At 43.5% G+C, this 21,642-nt stretch overlaps 1 protein-coding gene across 2 annotated transcripts in view; it reads left to right on the top strand.

Annotated features, from left to right (window-relative positions):
* The window catches only part of AKNAD1 (AKNA domain containing 1), a 40,683-nt gene that overhangs the window by 17,267 nt on the left and 1,774 nt on the right, over positions 1 to 21,642 (top strand). For both annotated transcript variants that reach the window (XM_025384689.1, XM_025384700.1), the window contains exons 7-14: positions 1,907 to 2,063; positions 4,561 to 4,688; positions 5,124 to 5,205; positions 9,048 to 9,139; positions 12,070 to 12,164; positions 15,989 to 16,111; positions 16,200 to 16,307; positions 19,044 to 19,125. In XM_025384689.1, coding sequence (XP_025240474.1) covers positions 1,907 to 2,063; positions 4,561 to 4,688; positions 5,124 to 5,205; positions 9,048 to 9,139; positions 12,070 to 12,164; positions 15,989 to 16,111; positions 16,200 to 16,307; positions 19,044 to 19,125 — 867 coding nt within the window. The remainder of the gene's footprint in view (positions 1 to 1,906; positions 2,064 to 4,560; positions 4,689 to 5,123; positions 5,206 to 9,047; positions 9,140 to 12,069; positions 12,165 to 15,988; positions 16,112 to 16,199; positions 16,308 to 19,043; positions 19,126 to 21,642) is intronic.

Here is a 21,642-nt window from a genome sequence, read left to right as displayed (position 1 = left end):
CCTGAGTGGCAGGGACTACAGGTGCATGCCACCATGCCCAGCTAATAAAAAAATTTTTTTGTAGAGACAGGGTCTCCCTATGTTGTCCAGGCTAGTCTTGATCTCCCAGGCTCAAGTGATCCTCCCACGCCTTGGCCTCCCAAAGTGTTAGGATTACTGGCGTGAGCCATAAAAGACAGCATTCTCGTCATGTTACTAATAATAATGAGAATTCTCCCAGGTATGATTCAAGTAAATAAGCTTCATCAAGGAAGTTTTCTTCTATTCCTAGCTTTCTAGAACTAGGGCTTTTGCTGTTATTTAATTTAATAAAATGTTTAATCGAATAGGATTTAGAAATCTAGTTTTTATCCTTTAATCTATCAATGTAGTGGAATATATTAATAAATATTCTAATGTTGAACCACAGAATGAGTTGGGCAATTTTCCCTTTTATTTTCATGTTCTGGAAGAGTCTAATAACATAGGACTCATCTGTTGCTTAAAAGTTTTGATAGAATTTATGTTTAGTGAACTCTGAGGTTCTATACAAATGCTTCAGGGGCTGCATATACCTGATTTAAATTTCTCCTGTAAAAATATATGTTGAAATATATACTTTCAAACTGTAATAAATTACCTTTTAAACTATGTAATATATAAAAATTAACATACTAGAGACATTGAAATGTTTTTTAAAAGGCTTGGTAGAACTCACCCGTTATCCCACTCTTCATGCCTTTTGTGGAGTAGATTTTTGACAATTTCCATTTTTCTCTGGTTATTAGTCTTTTCGTATTTTCTACCTTTTTAAAATGAATTTTAATAATTTATATTATCCTAGAAACTTGCCCAATTCACCTAAATTTTAAATGGTATTGATATGAATTTTCCAGTGCCTTTTGATTTAAAATGTTTCCTATTTTTCCTTTCTCATTCTTAATGTTATTTGTTTTTCAGACTTCCAGTGGTTTGTTTTATAGATATTTTGGAAAAAAACATGTTTTATTTTATTGATCAAATTATTTTAAGTGTCATTTATTTCTAGTAATTTTATGAATCCTTTTCTGTGGTTTATTTTATATTCCCTTTTCTATCTTCCTGTTTTAAATAGTTTATTGATTGTTGACTTTTTTCCAATAATGCATTTAAGACTAGAAGTTTTCCTCAGAGTACTGCTTTAACTGCATTACATTTGATTTCTGATGTTATTCTCTTATTTGTCATTGACTTGTAAGTTATGCCTAATATTCATTTTTATTTCCTATTTAATCCAAAGGTATTTAGGTATTAAAATTTCTAATTAAATAGGGTTTTCTTGGGGGGCTATGTTTTTGTTGTTAATGTCTAGTGATAAGAGAATGTAGGTAGTATAATTTTTAATATTTTGGATTTTCTTGAAATTTTTCTTTGTGGACTGTTGCAAGGTAAATTTTTATAAATGTAACAGATTTGAAGAAAATGGATTCTCTTTGTTGGGTAAAATATATATTTATATACACATACATATATTTATATGGGTTAGAACTTGTTAATTATTCAGATATCTAATATTCTTCCTCTTTTTAAATTCACATAAATTTCCATAGAATCACAGTTCTTAGAATCCCTTGTAAGGGACCTCAAAATCATCAAATCTGGATAAGCAAGGTACAGTATTGTTATCCCAGGTTATAAGTGAGACATTGGAGGCCCAGAAATGCTAAGTGATTTGTACACGGATACGCAGCCAATGGAGAGCAGGTGAAGATCAGAGCCCAGGCTGTCAGAGAAACTATGAACAGTCATGTGGGCTCCCATTATCCTTTGTGCCAGAAGACAGGCCACATTAATAATATAAATCAGTGCTGTATTCAAGAACCGTCGTTATTAATTAGAATGCCAACTACATAGCCCAGAAGATGCCTGTGTGTTTATGTTTACTTAGAAAAGTGGAAGGTGAAATCTTCAAGTTGGAGATACTACTTGAAGATGTTAAAGAGAAAATGGATGAAAGCAAATATACTTCAGCTCCTTCTCTTCCTGTGAGTTCTCCAGTTACCCTGGATGACTTGGCCTCCACCTCCTCTTCACTCTCAAATGAGGTAATACAGCAATGTACAGCCTAATTTTGTGCCAGGAAAAATGGTATTTATGCATTTATAGACTCCTAATTCATGGATTCACTGAATTTCATTTTAATATCTCATGAAAACTTAACTTTCTAAAGTCCCATGAATTATATTATTTTAAATGGAACCAGCTTTTAAAGATTAGAAGCATTTCAAGTGTTAATTTTTGAAATATCTTTATAGTTTAGGATGTAACAATGCTGTTTAAACCCATTAAACCACTGAAGAGCTATTTCTTCCAGATGAATAAGAAAGTTTTTATAGATCATGTCTGGAAGAAATAATTTTTTTTCTTCATAGTTTTGTACTCACCCAGGCAGGAGTGTGGTGGCACGATCTCAGCTCACTGCAACCTCTGCCTCCCAGACTCAAGTGATTCTTCTGCCTCAGCCTTCCAAGTAGCTGGGATTACAGGCCCATGCCACCACCGCCTGGCTAATTTTTTTATATTTTTGGTAGAGAAGGGGTTTCACCATGTTGGCCAGGCTGGTCTCAAACTCCTGACCTCAAGTGATCCACCTGCTTGGCCTCCCAAAGTGTTGGGATTACAGGCATGAGCCACCTGAAAATAAAGAATAGCACACTCAGTGAAATAATTATTTCCCATGAATCCACTTCTGCATTTTCCTTTTCTCAAGTTAAATTCTTTTGGATTTCTACATATGCAAGATTCAGAATTCAAATCAACCACCACTGTCTTTCTACACTTTTTGCCTTTGTAGCCTCAACTATCAGAACATTCAGACTAAAATTAAAATTCTCAGAAATGGAATCATTTAAATAAATACCTTAAATTGACTCTTTAGTTTCATACAGTATTTGAAGCCACAGCCTGGGGCTGATATTCCAACTTGAATGAGGATTTTGTCAGAACAAAGGACAAAGTGACAAAGATTATGTCAACGTTAGCCCTTCCGAAGAAGTGTTTGCCTCCTCAAAGCACTTACCTGCCTGGCAAAATCTCACTCATTCAAGTCCCAGCTCTACTGTCAGGTCATTTATGCACTCCTAGTCAGCCACCCTCCTCACCCCCAAGCCCCCCCGATCCCCTGCACCTGGAGGAATTCTTGGCCCCAGCCTCTGTGTCCCCGCAGCACTGGGTCTTGTTTGTCTCTGTGACTCTGCCCTCATCTTTGAATCCTGAATGTCCAGCTGAAAGCCCAGGAGAGTCGATGCTTCATAGAGGAAGCCCCGAGCCACTGCGGATGTAACAGCCCATCTCAAGGCACCCAAGCAGTCTCCAGGCTCACAGCGGCTGCCCTGCTAGTCTTGGACCTGCAGGAGTCGCGAGTCTTTGTGAGGCCACCTCAGGGTTGGCCCTGCCCTCTACCTGGCGGCTCTCTGGGTCTGGATCTGCTCTTCTTTACTTGGTCCCAAGTTTACAGATACTGTTGTGAAATGATGAGAACTCTCTAAATAACTTTGTGGTAAGTGGCCCTGGAAAGAGTCTACTGCTGGCATCCTTCATTCACTCAGCAGTATGTATTGCTATATGCTAGCCCTTTTCTAGGTACTGGGGATACAACATGAACAACAGACAAATCACCTGCCCTCAAGATGCTTACATTTCTGTGAGAGAGACATATACTTAACAAATTAAGCTGAGTGCGGTGGCTCACTTCTGTGATCCCAGCACTTTGGGAGGCTGAGGCAGGCGGATCATGAGGTCAGGAGTTTGAGACCAGCCTGGCCAACATGGTGAAACACCGTCTCCACTAAAGATACAAAAAATTAGCCAGGTGTGGTGGTGCACACCTATAATCCCAGCTACTTGGGAGGCTCAGGCAAGAGAATCGCTTGAACCTGGGAGGTGGAGATTGCAGTGAGCCAAGATTGCGCCATTGCACTCTGGTCTGGGCGACAGGGCAAGACTCCATTTCAAAAAAAAAAATTAAATTAACATATAATTATTAAATGTTAAAAGCATGGTGCAGAAAATAATAATACATTCTGCATGACTCTGAAGCCAGACTGCCTGGGTTCACATACTGGCTCTGTCACTTATTAGCTTTGTGATCTTAGGAAAGTTATGCAACCTCGCTGTGCCTCAGTTCTCTCTTCTGTAAAATGGGGATAATAATACTTGCTTCACGGGGCTGTTACAATGTTTAAATGAGGTAATGTAAGTAATGTGCTGAAAATAGGGCCTGGCTCACAGTAAGCACATTACTCCTGTAATAGTCATGTAATAGTCGTGCTATCATGACTATTAAGTAATGGGATATGACCAAAAGTAACTAAATGCAGAAGGTTTGAATTACTAAGGGAGAAGGTTTTTCAGAGAAGGTGAGATTTGGACTGAGTCTTGGAGGATGAGAAGGCAGCTAGGTAAGGAGGTGGGGGAGATGGGTGGGGACGCCAGGCAGGATGTTATGGTGTCTTACGGGCACTGTAGGGATGCTGAACTGATTTTGAGTTACCTCCCGTGGGACTGTGGCTCTAATTCAAGTCCTTTTGTGTGGCTCTCCAGGTTCCCGAGGAGCACCCTGGCCACCCTCCTGGGCCTCGAGGCTCAGGTGGGAGTGAGGCGACAGGGACACCCCAAGGAGGGCCGCAGGAGGCCCCCAAGGAGGAGCTCTGTGAGCTGACCCCGCAGATGTGAGTTCTCGCCCTGCAGCCCCAGCAGACACAGGACACAGCAAGAGGCCCTTTCCTCATACAGCCTCCAGAGGGGCCCACGGGGCTCCCACAGGAAAAGCAGTCTCGGACCACGAGTTACAAAGCCTGGGAGCCTGGCTCCTCACCTGCCCCACCAGCAGGGCCTGGCCAGCCTCTGCAACCCTCTGGGCAGAGATCTGAGGGACGGGACGGCTGGGGCTGGGGGACAGGGGGAGAGGTGAAGGTCAGATGGCCACACGAGGCCCACAGCACTCTTTGCCTTAGGTTGCTCGCTCCCACCACCCCAGGGGTGCTAAATTAAATTCCCAATGACTCTGCCAGAATAAAGCCAAATGATTCCAAATAGTGGAGCTCCCGGGTAGCTCAAGAACTGATTCTAAAATTCAAACTGCTTTTTTTTTCTTTTTAAATTAGTTACCTAAATGGTCATTATGGAGATGCAACTGTCCAGAACCAGCCAGAGCAAGTGGCCATGAGGCTGTCTTCTAACTCTGGGGTAATGTCCTGCAGCCACGGCCTGGCTGGGTTCTTCTCATTGTTGGTTCTTTAACTAAAACCAGTGTTGCCGAATGTGACTGTGAAATTGGCATAATCAAGATCATCTGCCTCTTCCTAATGGCATCCTTGGTGTCAGTGCTGGTGATGGCTGGTACTGCTGACAGTTTCTGACTTTCGGCACTCCTGAGAAACTTGGCAGGCGTACCTAGACCGGAGCTTCTCCAACTTCGCTAAGCCTACGAATCAGCTGCAGATCTTGTTAAAATGCAGGCTCTGATTCAGTAAGTTTGGGGCGAGCCTGCAATTCTGCATTGCTAACAAGCCCCAGGTGATGCCAAAGCTGCTGGTTCTGGTCTGGGGACCACACTTTAAGTTCCGAGGGTCTAGAGATTATTTCATTTTGAATGAATTGGAAATGCTGGGATTAACAACCCTGGGGTCTTAAATGATAGCAATATTATAATAAGCAGTAAACAATGATATAATAATTCTGTTGGCTCAGAGCTTTACAGTTTGCAGAGTCTTTTTGTTGAGGAAGAGTAATTTAGAAAGGTGAGATTTGTTCAGGGTAAATGATAGGCGATATTAAAGCCCAGGTCTCCAACTCAGGAAGAGGGGCACCTCCCTGCATTCTGCTAATGTAAATCTGCCTTAAATGTCAAGTGCAGGAGTAACCCTGTAAGCTTAGCAGTGATAAAATATAAAAATTAAAAAAACAAAACAAAACCAAACACACGGGAAAAATGGATGAAAAAACCCTTTTTAAAAAATTATAAAACTGATACATGCTTATTACAAAAGAAATGAGAAAATAAAGAAAAGTGTAAAGAAGAAACTTCCACTGAGAAGAAAATCAATGCTAATTTTTTTTTTTTTTTTTTTTGAGACAGTCTCGCTCTGTTGCCCAGCCTGGAATGCAATGGTGCGATCCCGGCTCACTGCAACCTCCACCTCCTGGGTTCAAGTGATTCTCCTGCCTCAGCCTCCTGAGTAGCTGGGATTACAGGCATGTGCCACCACGCCTAGCTAATTTTTGTATTTTTAGTAGAGAGGGGGTTTCACCATGTTGCCCACACTGGTCTAGAACTCCCCACCTCAAGTAATACACCCACCTCAGCCTCCCAAATTGCTGGGATTACAGGTGTGAGCCACTGTGCCCGACCCATTGCTAATATTTTAGTGTATTTCCTTCCAGTCTTTTTTTCTCCTATATATACATTTTGGCCAAAATAGGATTTTACTCTCTATATATATAGTTTTATGCTTTTCATTTAATGTTATATTTTGAGCAGCTCTCCACATCACTTAGAATAAACCTATCACTTCATTTTTGATGACTGCACTATATTTCATTATATTAATGTACTCTGACACATTTAGACAATCTCTCATTGGTGGACGTTTCATTTTTCCCAGTTCTTTGATATCATAAACATTGCTTCAGGTAACATCATTTGACATGCAAACTTTTGTAGTTGATCATTTCTTTAGAATAAAACCCTAGGATTGCAGTTAATGGTTCAAATGGTACATGCTGAAAATTCTGATAATCTGGCCTTTAGGAAGGCCGTGGGGGTTTTATAGGCCATGGGGGTTTTATAGGCTGAGGGCGTGCGTGGGAATGTTGGTGTCTCCAGTTTGAGCCTACCCCAGACATTTTTTTCTTTTTCCAACTTTTGCTAAATGCATAAGTGAAAACTGATATCTCATTATTTTAAACTGGCTATTTTTGAAATTCAACCTATTTTCATATGTTTCTTGGCCACTCGCACCTCCTCCTTGACAATACTGATATTTTAAATTGTTTACAAAACTGAAACCATAGTCAATTTAAAAAATGTAGATGGACAACTGAGAAAATATTAAGAGCAAATAATGTTCATTGCTGAGAACTTCATTATATCAAATGCTGTGACAAATTCCCCAAGGAGCAGAACTGTGGTTAAGAACACAAGCATACTGGCCGGACATAGTGGCTCACACCTATAATCCCAGCACTTTGGTAGGCCAAGGCGGGTGGATCACTTGAGGTCAGGAGTTCGAGACCAGCCTGACCAACATGGTGAAACCCTGTCTCTACTAAGACATACAAAGATTAGCTGGGTGTGGTGGTGTGTGCCTCTGGTCCCAGCTACTTGGAAGGGAGGCTGAGGTGGGAGAATCGCTTGAAACTGGGAGGGAGGCGGAGGTTGCAGTGAGCCAAGATTGCACCACTGCACTCCAGCCTGGGCAACACAGAGAAACTCCATCTCAAAAAAAAAAAAAAAAAAAAAACAAAAACACAACATACCAGTCAGATAGGTAAAAGTTCAAATCCCAGCTCTCCTACTTACTCATGATGCGACCTTGCCAAGTTGCTTAAATCCTCTGAGCCTCATATTACTCACCATTAAAATGGAGACAATGTGCCAGGATGGCTGGAAGTATTAAAGAGACTATAAAAGAAGCACCTGGCACATCATGAACAACTAACAAATGGTAACAGGAAAACACTGAAACCCTCCAAGAAAATTAATGGACAAAGGACATGAGCTAAAGTCACAAGTAAGGCCAGGCGCAGTGGCTCACGCCTATAATCCCAGTACTTTGAGAGGCCGAGGAGGGCGAATCATGAGGTCAGGAGCTTGAGACCAGCCTGGCCAACATGGTGAAACTCTGTCTCTACTAAAAATAAAAAAAAAAAGTAGCTGGGGATAGTGGTGGGCACCTATAATCCCAGCTACTCAGGAGGCTGAGCCAGGAGAATCGCTTGAACCCGGGAGGTGGAGGTTGCAGTGGGCTGAGATTGGGCCACTGCACTCCTGCCTGGGCAACAGAGTGAGACTCCGTCTCAGGGGGAAAAAAAAAAAAGTCACAGGTAGGAAATACAACCAATAAATCAACATATAGTAACAGACTTACTTCCTTTCGTCAAGGAGGAAATGCAAATTAACACAAAAAGTGACACCCCCCCGCCTCATTCAATTAGCAGAAACATTTTCAAGTGGTAATTCCTGATGCAGAGGAAGGTGTGGTCAAACTGAGCCTACCACGTTGTTGGTGGCTGTGAAATCTGTACAACTTTTGTGGAAAGCCATTTGGCAATATGGGTCATCACACAAACATGTTCGCAACCTTTGGCCCAGACATTTCCTCAGGCAGTAATCCAAGATGTGGAAAAAGCTATGTGTACAATGATACTTCTGCCATTGTTTATAATGATGGGAAAAGTACATTTATTTTTTACTTACATAAAGGGTAAGACCATAGTCAAAAACACAGTGGGTGGTATCAGCCCTCACAGGTCAGTGGAGTAATTGTTTTGTGTTAGAAAGGGACATACAAGCAAGCCTTTAGGCCCCCAGACAGTCCCTAAACCTTGTTTTAATTCATAGCTGAATATATTTCTTTGGAAAGGCTTTTAGAACTCTACTAGCCAGTGGTCAGATTAATAGACCTAAAAATTATGTTCCTAAATCTGTTCATTCTCTGGTGAAGCTTGGAGTAATTTGAAACTAAGGGAAACATAAAAAGGGGAAAGTATTCTGACATCTGTATACCAGATTTTAAAATCTGTTTAGAGGAGGAAAGAAGCAAGCCAGGGTGGAAACTTCCATTCTTCAGTCCAGGACGTTAGAGATGCAGCCCCAACTGAGTGAGACATCAGAACTAAGGATGGGCTCTTTCTTCTTTTCCTCCTGTCCCCCTGCGCCTCCGTTTCCCCATCTGGAGGAGAGGTTTGGCGAGTCTCTCTCTCGGCCTGACGTGGCAAGTTCAGCCGGACCTCAGCTGCTTGCTGGCCTGTGCGCGGCGTGAGTCACATCCTCTCTAACATCTCCATCCGTATGCTTTGTGACGCAGGAGGACCCCAGGTGCACTCCAGGAAGGCAGGATTGTGCAGAGACGATGGCACCCAGTCCGAGCTGTGCCTTCTGTCGCAGGCTCCTTGAATGGTGAGGGCTTCTTGCGGCTACATTCCCAGGGTGGGTTGGAGTCAGTCCTGGCATAGTAACTCCAGCGAGGGTGGGCGGCAACTAACTGAGGCCGCTGGCTGAGTTACAGAGTCACAGATCTCCGGCCTGGGCACAGAGCCCAGCCTCCCTCTCACCCTACAGATCCGGTAGCAGTGGTCCTCAACTGGGGAGAACATCAAAATCACCATGAGAGATTTTACAATCATGCACATGCCTCCACCCAACCTACTATCTCAGCATCGCCAGCGGTGGGGCTCTGGTAGGAATAGTGCTTTTAAATCTCCCCAGGTGATTCGGATAAGCCCCGTTGGTTAAGAATCATGGTTACAGCCCACGGAGGGTGGTCCTGTAGGTTTTTGAACATTGCCCACGTGGGGGAATCTTATCCCGTATAACAAACAGGTCCCACCATCCCTACTCTCTCCTTATGATAAGCAAAAGTCTTCTCTGTTGGGTTTCATCTAAGCCCCCCAGTCCCAGGAACAAGCCTCATCTCTCTTCTCAGGGCTGACTTCTTCCCATTCCTAAGCACTAAATCTTCCAGAGCTAACAAGCTGTAAATCATGTCAAATCCTGAGGAGAAATTCTTTGTTTTTGAAACACCCATTGGTGCAACTATTAATCCGTGTCGATTCAGTATCATTTATCTGAAGCTTCTTTCAGGTAGCGAGAGATGTTACCTCTAAGCTCACTCTGGACTCCAGCCAAAGCTTGGCTCATTGACCTTTGGAAGGTCGAGAGTCAGGGAGGCAGCAGGTGTTAAGCAACCACTATTATATGTACGTAATGAACTCTAATAGAAGCAGATGACAGGGTCTGAAAGACTGAGGCTTCCTGTTAGAAAGCATTCCTTTTTGGGAATGGGCACCTGTCTTAAGTGTTCTAATGAGTGTCCACCCCTGAAAAAAGAAACTGCATGAAGCTTGTGCTAAAAATGGTCATGTGCCATCGTGTGTGGGTCATTAAACCACCATGTCAGTCATCAGCTTTGAGCTCCCCTTTAATCCAAGGGGCACTCATGAAGCTTACTCACTGAGTCATCCCAGGCCTACTATTTTTATTTATTGAATTAAAGTCTAATTTTGGATTTTTAAAGATTTTACTAAGTACAATGAAAGTATTTTGACATTTAAAAAACATTTTTATTAAGCATTCAAGGTACTAAATTTCTCTCTTCTAAATTCCTAGTGTATACCCTACAGAGGTACATTAAGTACCAAGACAGGAACCAATGTTCCAGACTAAGTCATACTTTTTTATGATAGCCAAGCTGGAAGGATAACCAAGTGTACAATCAAATCTCACAGTGAATCCACTCCTGGGGAGTGATGAGGAGATACACATGACTTATGAATTAAAATCTTGGTAACCTACATAATCCCTGAGGAATTATTGATTGAAGGGAGGGCTATGTACTCTTTCTGTTAGAAGATTAAATCTCTCTCTGGTGGGGCTTGTCCTTTAGGAAGCTTGCTGATGTACATATTATTTTCATGATATTTGTAAATTGTTTATATGTAAGTGGATAAATTATATATGTATAAAATGTAAAATATGCTTATCCCTTTATGTTATTTCTGATGCAAAACTTTGGATTTAAGGGTTCACTTTAGCTGCTTTGTCTTGTTGAAAAGCTGTCTTCTCCAGTGGAATTAAGTTTGGCCAGAAGATTTGAGTGCACAAAGGAGTTTAAAAGCAGAAAAAGCCCTGTGTTGGGCTGCACACACTTGAGTGAGATCCAAGTTTCCCACTTTGGAGAGCAGATGTTCAAATGCCCCAGAGGAGGAGGGTGGAGACAGAAAATGAGGTGTGAGAAAATATGTGACTCAGGAGGACAGCATGTTTTTCCAAGAGGAGGGAAAGGGCCTGGCTTCTCAGCCCCAGCCCCACGAACCCACAGTCCCGTCCCTTCTCCGCCAACAGCAGGCCAGGGCACAGCACGGCGAGCGTGTGTTTGCCCAGCAATGCCTTGGGCTCAAACCCCAGCCCTGGGCAATCTGCCTCATTCAGGCCAGGATGTCTTGGGCATGGTGCTTTCCACACTAAGAATGAACAACTTTCCGTGGGGGCTATTACTGTATCCCAGGAGCTGAGCAAGAGCTTTGTTCAGAACTGTTATTAATTCGAATTCTTTTGGAGGAGTTGGGATTTCTGAGGAGGAGGGAGGAAGCTGCAGGTGGGCCACAGGAAGGCTCCTGAAGTATGTCCATTGCAGTTGCTTCTTTCTGATGCCACCTGGTGGCCATGTGCAACTAAAATCACCTCCACATGCTCCCACAGCCTTTAGTCCCACAGACACCTGACAAAGCCCACTTTGCTGGAGTTGTTGGATATAATCAGCGTGTACTTCCAGGGCCAAAGCTACGTGACCCATTACTGACGTATAGCATAGTTTCTTCCCCTGGTAGGAATTGTTTGTTTGTTTGTTTGTTTGTTTTTGAGATGAGGTTTTGCTATGTTGCCCTGGCTGGTCTTGAACTCCTAGTCTCAAGCCATCCGCCCTCCTTGGCCTCCCAAAGTGCTGGGATTACAGGCACGAGGCACCACACCCAGCCTGGAATGGATTTTGATGCATGAGGAAAATTCCAAACTTTATAATTCCACACTTCAAATGTGTTTTGTAAATGTGTATATGATGATTAGATATTAACCTCTGCAGAACAAAACATTTATTTTTCATGTCTTGTGTACATTTTCTTATCAGGCCAAATTGTGCTGGGGTGCAATTTTTTGTAGAAAAGCTCTCAAACAGGCAGGCAGACGAGAGCTCTGTGTGGAGGATGACAAGCTCCTCCTACACTGTTTCAGGCTCTGATATAATAAAATTTAACGTTTCAGCTTTACCAAAACTTTCCCTATCTCTATTGGAAATGCACTGAAAGTTTACAGGATCTCCTGCCCTTTTTTAGGAAGCCAAAAGTGGAGAAAAAGGGCCACAGAAGGATCCACTGTGGAAGATTTTCAACTGTCCATGAAAAGGCACCACATTCAGATTCGACACCCAGTAAGTTGATGGGCTTGGGCTGGGTGCTCAGTCTTCAGCGTCCCTCCCCATGGGGTCTTCTCACGGTGGGCACTAGCTTGCCATCTGCCACTCCAAGAGCATTTCCCTACGCTAGGATGTTGCGTGATGTATTTATTTATTTGCAAAATGTAAAGAATTTTTATGCTAGGCATGGGGGCTCATGCCTGTAATTCCAGCACTTTGGGAGGCTGAGGTGGGTGGATCACTTGAGCTCAGGAGTTCAAGACCAGCCTGGCCAACATGGTGAAATTCCATCTGTACAAAAAAATACAAAAATTAGTCGGGTGTGGTGGCTCGCGCCTGTAGTCCCAGCTACTTGGGAGGCTAAGGTGGAAAGATTGCTTGAGCCCTGGTCGAGGCTGCAGTGAACCATGATCATGCCACTGCACTCTAGCCTGTGCGACAGAGTAGAACCCTCTTTCAAAAAAAAAAAAAAGAAAAAGAAAGAAAGAGAAAAAAAGAATCACTTTCAATAAGATGTGGTTAAGTAGAGTGAAGCATGAACACCTGTTTCTAGCTGAAAATGAAGGACTCCATGGACTCAATCACAAGATGTCTTTCAGTCTGTCCATCCTCATCCTTCCCACATGACCCATAACTGTACCTGGTAAGGTTACAGGCTACGTGAGAGTTGCTGCTGTCTTGGATATATACATTTCACAGAAGCAAAGAAAGTTGGAGCTGGGAGGTGTCCCAGTGCATGCAATTCAATGGTTTTTAGTCATAAGATCCTTTCTGCAAAGATAGTTGAAGGAGAGAAACATTTAGCAGAACTGCCCTGGGAGAAGAGGTGGGGCTGGAGGCCTCTGCTCAGGCAGCTTCTCAGCTTAAAAATCACCTCTGAGCCTAACCTACCTACCCAGCTTGTCTCCCCAGCTTATGCATCAGGAAGTTGCACTGGAGAGCTGCCCAGGCTTTCTTACATCCGCACTGCCTGTGGCCCAGAGCCGTGCCTCCAGCTCTGCCTTCTGTTCAGTCACACTTCGTTCTGCACTGGCTTCTCTGTAGAAAACACATTTACAAATAATAATAGGGTTCCCTGGGCCGGGCGCGGTGGCTCAAGCCGGTAATCCCAGCACTTTGGGAGGCTGAGACAGGCAGATCACGAGGTCAGGAGATTGAGACCATCCTGGCTAACACGGTGAAACCCGTCTCTACTGAAAAATACAAAAAAACTAGTCGGGCGTGGTGGCGGGCGCCTGTAGTCCCAGCTACTCGGGAGGCTGAGGCAGGAGAATGGCGTAAACCCGGGAGGCGGAGCTTGCAGTGAGCCGAGATCACGCCACTGCACTCCAGCCTGGGCGACAGAGCCAGACTCCGTCTCAAAAAAAAAAAATAAAATAAAAATAAATAATAATAGGGTTCATTGATTGAAGATGTATTATGCCAGATGGTATAATGAAGAAAGGGTTTTCCAGCTGTAATTGGGGGTCCCCAGGGTTTCGTGAAACCCTTTCGGGGAGCCACCGGGTCCTTCCTTTACCAGCTATATAGCTGTGCAACTCTAGTATTGCAGGCAACTGATGGAGATGCAGCTGTGGAATCCAGTTGCCTTTTATTAAGCCAGATATTCAAGATATTTGCCAAAACATAAAATGATGCCACTCTTCTCACTAAATTTTTTGGAAATAGTTATTTTCATTAAAAACATGCTATTTTGTTAATATGAAATGGATTTATTACTTTTTAAATGCTATAATAAATAAAATTGTCTTTTAAACGTCTCAGTTTAAAATTCTAAAAAAAAGCACCTTGGAACTGCTCATTTAGTTTTAGGAAATCTAAATGATTCTGCACAAGCAAAAAATGACTAGTAATCTATAAATTAATACTTCTCTACCAATCCATCTGCAGTGGACTGAATGTTGAATGATAGCTGTTCTCCAATGAGTGGGGATTTTCACCTCAGGTGTATAAAATGGTATATATTATCATTTTATGGTAGATTAAAACCACAGAAACAAAGGCTGTTTGGGGTCCTCAGTTTTAAGAGTGTAAAAGGGTTCTGGAATCAAAAGTTTGAAAACTGTTGCCAGTGTATATCACATAACTCTCACAATATCCCTGTAAAGCAGGAATGCTTACAGATAAGGAACTAGAGGCTCAGAGAAGTTAAGTGACTTGGCAGGACCAAAGAGTGAGTGTGAGTGTATTAGTTATCTATTGCTGTGTTACCAAGTATCCCAGAACTTAAGGCTCAAAACAACAAACCTTTATCATCTTAGAGTTTCTGTGTGTCAGGAATTTGGGAGCACTTTAGTGGGGTGGTTCAGGCTCAGGGTCTCTCGTGAGGTTTAGTCAAGATGTCAGCCAAGGATGCCGTCATCTGGGGGCTTGCCTGGGGCTGGAAGATCTGCTTCCAAGATGGTTCACTCACATGAGCATTGGCAGGACATGTGGGCCTCTCCGATAGGCTGCTTGAGTGTCGTTACGACACGGCAGGCAGCTTCCCCCAGAGCAAGTGATCCAAGAGAGATACGCTGAGATGGAAGCTTCAGTGTCTTTCATGGCCTGGTTTTGGAAGTTATATGCCATCACTACCACTTGATTCTATTTGTTAGAAGTGGGTCACTAAACCCAGCCCACACTCAAGGGGAGAGGAATTAGGCTCTACCTTTTAAAGAGAGTGTCAGTTGGGTGTGGTGGCTTATGTCTGTAACCCCAGCACTTTGGGAGGCTGAACCAGGATTGCTTGAGCCCAGGAGTTCAAGACCAGGCTGGACAATATAGGGACCCAATATTTAAACACAAAAACACAACCAAAAAACACAGAAGGTTGAGGCTTGTGATTGAGCCACTGCACTTCAGCCTGGGAGCAACAGAATGAAACCTTGGTTCAAAAAAAATAAAAATAAAAACAGCATGTTAAAGAATTTGTGAACATATTTTCAACCATCATAGCTAATAAGTAGCAGAGCCAGGCTTCAACCCTGGGCCTTCAAACTCATTCCATTTGCTAATATGAAATGGATTTGTTCTTATACAATGAAGTTATTATATATTGTATAATATGTTAAAAGTCAAGATGTCAGCCAGGGATGACTTCACTTTAACATACTTTGAAAGATAATGTTAAAAATGAGTCTAACCATGAGTTCAGTAAGGCGAGAAGCATTGGAAGAGGCTTTGTCACTGCAGCATCTGTCCTGCAGCAAGATGTTGCTTGGACATCCAGGCCTGACATGCTCACCCGCCTGGCCCCAGGCTTTCATACTCTGGCCTTACCTGGAGTGCTGCTCTGTCCACAGCCTGCCAGACAGGTTCTAGACCTGCACCAGATACATGTGCTGTCTGCTACTAGCTTCTCTGAGGTTAAGAGAGCAAAGTCATGATTCGGGTTCCCTTATAGGCTTATGAATGTCACATAGAAGAAACCCATCTTTCCAGTTGCCTGGATGACAAAATACAAGCTCTTGGCCACAGCAGGGTCTGAGAGAAAGAATGTGGATGTATCAGGTCAACTATGGAAAAACAAATACAAATACAAGGTTGTCTGATAGTTCAGTGGGCCAAATTGCCGCAGATCCATTCATTCAGCAGACCTTTACTAAGCCTAAATATGTATGCTACCTCTTGAGATTTTCATACAAGAAATGTTAATTATCAAAACATTTCTCAGTTGTCAGAAGGGAATCCCAAATGTTACCCCAGGCTGGCAACTCCCCTTGGTGACACAGCTGGGACGTTAAGCACTTTGGTGCCAAATACATACCCTGCATGGTTATAGCTCTGCTCTCCACACCGTATTTTATGACTATAATTAAGACGCTTACCCTTCATTCATGCAACTTGGGCTTTTTCAGATTCTGATACAGGACACAGCTTCTGTTCTGATTCTGGCACTGAAATGCAGAGTAACAAATGTCAGGACTGTGGCACTAAGATTCCTACCTCCCGAAGAACCTGCAGAAAGGAACCACCTAAAGGTAATACTCACCTGGGGCCTCAGAAAGGCGAGTGGGGACAGCCACTGTTCCCAGGCAATGAACTGCATTTTTAATCTTTTCTTTCCAGAATTTCATTATAGATACAACACTCCAGGACAGAATTACTCAAATCATAGCAAAAGAGGTGCCTTTGTCCAGCCCCATTCTTTACATGAAAGCAAAAACTCTTCACCCTGTAAGTACATCTCCTGCATGACCCCATCCATGTCAATAACCTAATGTCCCAGGCATGGGACATTCACGTGGCACTGGCCACTGCTTTCATCTTGGAAGCCCTGGCCTCTCCATTCTGCTGCCCAGGTCTTGTGTACTCACCTGACACTTCCAAATCCAGCCCTACACCTGGATGGCAAGAGGCTGAGCTGGGGCTAGAAAATATGAAATCGCAGTGACCAAGGACTTTGAAAGTTATTAAGGACTCTACCAGTGCAAGTTGGTAGCAACCCATAAATGTTTGCTGAACAAATAAATGACTTATTGGATAATCACCACTATTATTGTTACTATTCAGAGGTGGCTAATGCTTTACATATATCCCTACTAAGAGTCAGCATGTAGAGAAATAGACTATTTTTACACTCCATAGGCATCACATTGCTAACTTCCAATGCAAAAATTTGCTGTCTGAAAAAAAATTAAAATCCCACAAACACATATTTAAAAAGATGAATGACATGGCTGCCCCTTCCCAAGCTCTTGAAAGGAAGGAACTCATACCCAAATAAGGAAAGCTCAAAGGAAAATGGGGTAAGTTCTAAAAGAAGGGCAAACTGTGCCCAGGAAACAGGAAGGAGGGAAGGAAGTACTCCTAGTTTTACCCCTGAATGACAGCTATACGTGGTTCTCTGACAGGTGCCACATCCTTGCCCTCATACCTTCAGAGCTCTTCCTCTCCTTCTCTGGGAGAGGGCGCCAGGGAGAATGTTTCTTATCTTTCATGATGGCCAGTGCCCAAGCCTTAAGAATGTCATTTACCTGACTGACCTCAGCTGTGTCTCCCCTCGCCACCTCTGGCTGCCACATCCTCCAACTGCATGTATTCTTTTGAAGTGACAGTCATTAAGACTGGAGAAGCCATAGCTCAGATTTCTTCACTGTCTTCTTAGTCTTGAGGTCTACAGCCTGTGTCATGCCAGTATACGAACAAGGGCTGCAACGGATTCATCCACAATCTGATCTTGAACTCCATTAGCTAACTAAGGGGGTAGAAGTCATAGGGAGGCAGCTTCTCCAGGTTAAAAGACCCTTACAGCAATTGGAGCTGACAGAAAATGGAGTGGGCTGTGGCAGGAGGTTGTGAGCTCATCTTTGGACTGGGAGGCAATGGACTTTGTCTGGATGCTGTAGATCTGTACACTGCACTAGAACTGGACCAGGTGATACTGTGGTGCTTTCTAATTCTGAGTTTCCAGTAAAATCCAAAATTACATTTGGAGACTACCAAAGCATCAAGATTGAACTGGTTAGTGCCTCTTCATCATGCCCCAAGTCTCCAAGTCTAGGTGGTCAGCATGACTAAATCTGTGTTTCTGGCTTCTGCCCTGCCTTGCATGTCTGAGGGACAATCTCTCCCAGCGTCCCTTGTCCAACGGGACCCTCCTGAGGGTGAGTGAAGCCTGGCTACTTGAAATCAGTGAATAAGACAGGAGACCTGGAGGGAGAACGAGGGGGAAGACAGAAGAGAAGAAGAAGAGGGAAAGGGAAGGGGAGAAGGGAGCCTTGGTGGCAGAGGAGGCAGATTTGTTGGCCACTGACTCATCTCTTTTTCTTTCTCTGTCTTCTTGTCTTCCATGGTGACTTTTCCACATTTTCCTTCTCTGTTTAGTCTCTATTTTCTGGAATTGTCTTTGCAACATAATCATTAGTTTCTACTCCTAGAATATTAACTCCTAAAATGGAAGAGGATTTCAGAAATCCATTTGGTCCAACCTCTTGGAAGATATTATTCCTCTATTTATCAGATGGGGTAGTTAAACCCAGAGAAGTCAGACGTCATGCACAGGTCACACAGCAAGTACCCAAGGAATCTAAACTCCTGGTTTCTGTCTGATAATAAAACTCTTCTTCTTTTTTTTTTTTTTGAGACAGAGTCTCACTCTGTCACCCAGGCTGGAGTGTAGTGGCACTATCTTGGCTCACTGCAACCTCTACCTCCCGGGTTCAAGTGACTCTCATGCCTCAGTCTCCCAAGTAGCTGGGATTACAGGCACCCACCACCACACCCGGCTAATTTTTGTATTTTTAGTAGAGACAGGGTTTCACCATGTTGACCAGGCTGGTCTTGAACTCCTGACCTCAGGTGATCTGCCCATCTTGGCCTCCCAAAGTGCTGGGATTAAAAACATGAGCCACTGCGCCTGGCCTAAAACTCCTTTTAAAATTGAATTTCTTTTCCTAAGTTCAGAATACTTTATAGAAAGTTCTTTTTTTTTTTTTAATTTTATTTTTTGGGACAGGGTCTAGCTCTGTTGCCCAGGCTGGAGGGCAGTGATGTGATCATAGCTCAATGCTTCCTTGAACTTCTGGGCTCTAGCGAGCCTCCTGCCTTAGCCTCCTAAGTAGCTACAAAACTGTAGGCACATGCCACCATGCCCAGCTAACTTAACAAAACATTTATAGTTAGTATGGAAGGGGCTTATGAATTTTTTTTTTTTTGGTAGAGACAGGGAAGACTGGTAGCAAACTCCTGGCCTCAAATAATCCTCCCACCTCAGCCTCCCAAAGCACTGGGGTTACAGGCATGAGCCACTGCGCCCAGCAAAAGTTCTTTGTTGTCTGTTTCCCAGTTTTCTGATTTATTAAAATTTTATGAAATATTTCATTCATACAAAAAGTTCAAGGAATGATACATATGCACCATTTGGGGCTCATTTTTGATACTCTGAATTTAATCATAGCTAACATTTTTCAGCTTTTTTAAAACTCAAACGGATCTGTTCTCAGAGAGTGAATTCAAAATCCTTTAAAGGTGAACATGAGCCCACACCAGGAAAGTAAGTATTATTTCATGATTACTAACAAAACATCTTTCATTGGTTGGGTGTATACAATGTACTTGATAGTGCATTAACTACCTACCCCAAGAGAACCTAGATCATTAGGACAGCCAGGATTCAAACCTAAACCTATCTAATACTTCAATCATTCATTTGTTTATTCAATAAACCAAGTCATTGTGCGAGGTACTGAGGACACAGGACAAAGTCAGCCACTGTCCCTGCCCTCACAGAGCTTTTTTTTTTGGCAGAGACGCCGCATAGTCTTTGTAAGTGCCAAGAAGGGGATGTACAAAGTCCTATTGATCTAATTTGGGGGTTCAGGGAAGCTGAGCTTTGAAGGGTAAGTATGAATGAACTAGCAAGGGGATCTGGGGGCAGTGAAGAACATTCCAGTCTAGGAAAGCTTCCTGTTGTGAGAAGGCACTTGGCAAGTTCAGGAATGGTGTGACTGGAACCCAAAAGAGGGAGTGGCAGTGGAGCAAGATGAGGCTGATGAGGGAAGGAATTGTCAGGGCCAGTCCTAGAGACTTGTCAGCTCCAGGAAGTATTGCAGAATCTTAGGAGCAAGAGGAAGCCAATTAGGGTTTTTTTTTTTTTGCTGTTAATTCATTTTTATTTTTTAGAGACAGGGTCTCCCTCTGTCACCCAGGATGGAGTACAGTGGTGATCATAGCTCACTGCAGCCTGGAACTCCTGAGCTCAAGTCATCCTCCCACCTCAGCCTCCTGAGTAGCTAGGACTATAGGTGCCCATTTAAAAAAAAAAATTGTAGAGACAGGGTCTTGCTATGTTGCCCAGGCTAGTCTTGAACTCCTGACCTCAAGTGACCTTCCCACCTTGGTCACCCAAAGCACTGGGATTACAGGTGTCTGGCCCCCCAGTGAAGTTAAAAAAAAATTTTGAGGCAGGGTCTTGCTCTGTTGCCCAGGCTGGAGTACAATCTTGGCTCACTGCAGCCTTGACCCCCTTTGCTCAAGTGATCCTCCTGGCTCAGCTTCCTGGGTAGCTCGGAGTACAGGCATGTGATACCACAGCCAGCTACTTTTTTTTTTTTTTTGTAGAGACGGGGTCTATGTTTCCCAGGCTGATCTTGAACTCCTAGCCTCAAGGAATCCTCCTACCTCAGTCACCCAAAGCACTGGGATTACAGGCATGAGTCACTGTGGCAGGACCCCCCCCAATTAAGTTTTTTAACCACGGAATTTAAAAAGATTTTTAGTGTTTTAAAGGATCAGCCTAGCTACTGAGGGAGTGGAAATGAATTACAGGAGTTAAGATTGGAGGACAAGGCCAAATAAGAGGCCAGTACAATAATTCAGGTGAGATGATGGAGCTTGACCGAGGTTGGTGGAGATAGAAAGAGAAGAGTCTGTGTATTCATTCAAGAGCTATGTAAGAGACAGAACCAATAGCACTGCAGAGTGGCTAACAATTCAGGCTCTGCTCTCAGAGCCACTCAGTCTGAACCTACTACCCTCTACCATAGTCTAGCACAGTGTTTAAGAATGTGGCCTTTGGAGACTTCTTGGGTTTTATTTATTTATTTATTTATTTATTTATTTATTTTTTGAGATGTAGTTTCACTCTTTCGCCCAGGCTGGAGTGAAGTGGCACAATCATGGCTCACTGCAACCTCTGCCCCATTGGATTCAAGTGAATCTCCTGTTTCAGCCTCCCGAGTAGCTGAGATCATAGGCACCCGCCACCATGCCCAGCTAATTTTTTGTATTTTTAGTAGAGACAGGGTTTCACTATGTTGACCAGGCTGGTCTCCAACTCTTGACCTCAGGTGATCCACCTGCCTCAGCCTCCCAAAGTGCTAGGATTACAGGCATGAGCCACCGTGCCTGACTGACTTCTTGGGTTTGTCTTGGTTCTGTGTTGTTGGGCAGGTTCCTTGACCTAAGTGTGCCTCCATTTCCCCACATGTAAAGTGGGAATCATAATAGTGCTAAACTCATTGAGGACTGAGTCCATACATATAAAGCACTTAGAATGGTACCTGGCTCATAATAAGTACTCAGCAAGCGATGGCTGTTATGTTGTTGACAGTGGACAGTGATGGGATATGGGGAGAGAGAGAGGACTCTTCTCCAGTCTGCCATCCCCTGCCCAGAGTATTTCGTTAGTTAGGGGCCCTGGATGCTGGACCACCTCTTGCCTGGAGGATCAATCCAATGTGTTAAAATAACTTGCAGAACCAATTGATGCTCATATGGTAGGGGAGAGGGATGAAAGGACGTTTTCTGGAGATGATATTGCTCACAAGTGTTTTATGTACCAAAGTAATGCTTAACAGGAAACCTGAAGCCAGAGGAAGATGTGAGGGTGGCTCTATGACAGCCCTGTCAATAGGCAAGTTCTTGTGGTATCCCTCAGGGCCAACGGCTCATGCTTGAGAAAAGTGTAACTCCAGGCTGTGCCCTTCACAGACTACGCAAATAACCCCCTAGAGCCATGCTCTGCACAACCCGAAGAGCCCAGTGGCCCTGCAGCCCTCACTCACCTAGT

This window comes from Theropithecus gelada, chromosome 1 (assembly GCF_003255815.1).
Source record: "Theropithecus gelada isolate Dixy chromosome 1, Tgel_1.0, whole genome shotgun sequence".
NCBI classification, from domain to species: Eukaryota; Metazoa; Chordata; class Mammalia; order Primates; family Cercopithecidae; genus Theropithecus; species Theropithecus gelada.
Note: the sequence above shows the minus strand (reverse complement) of the source record. Positions and strands in the feature narration are given on the sequence as shown.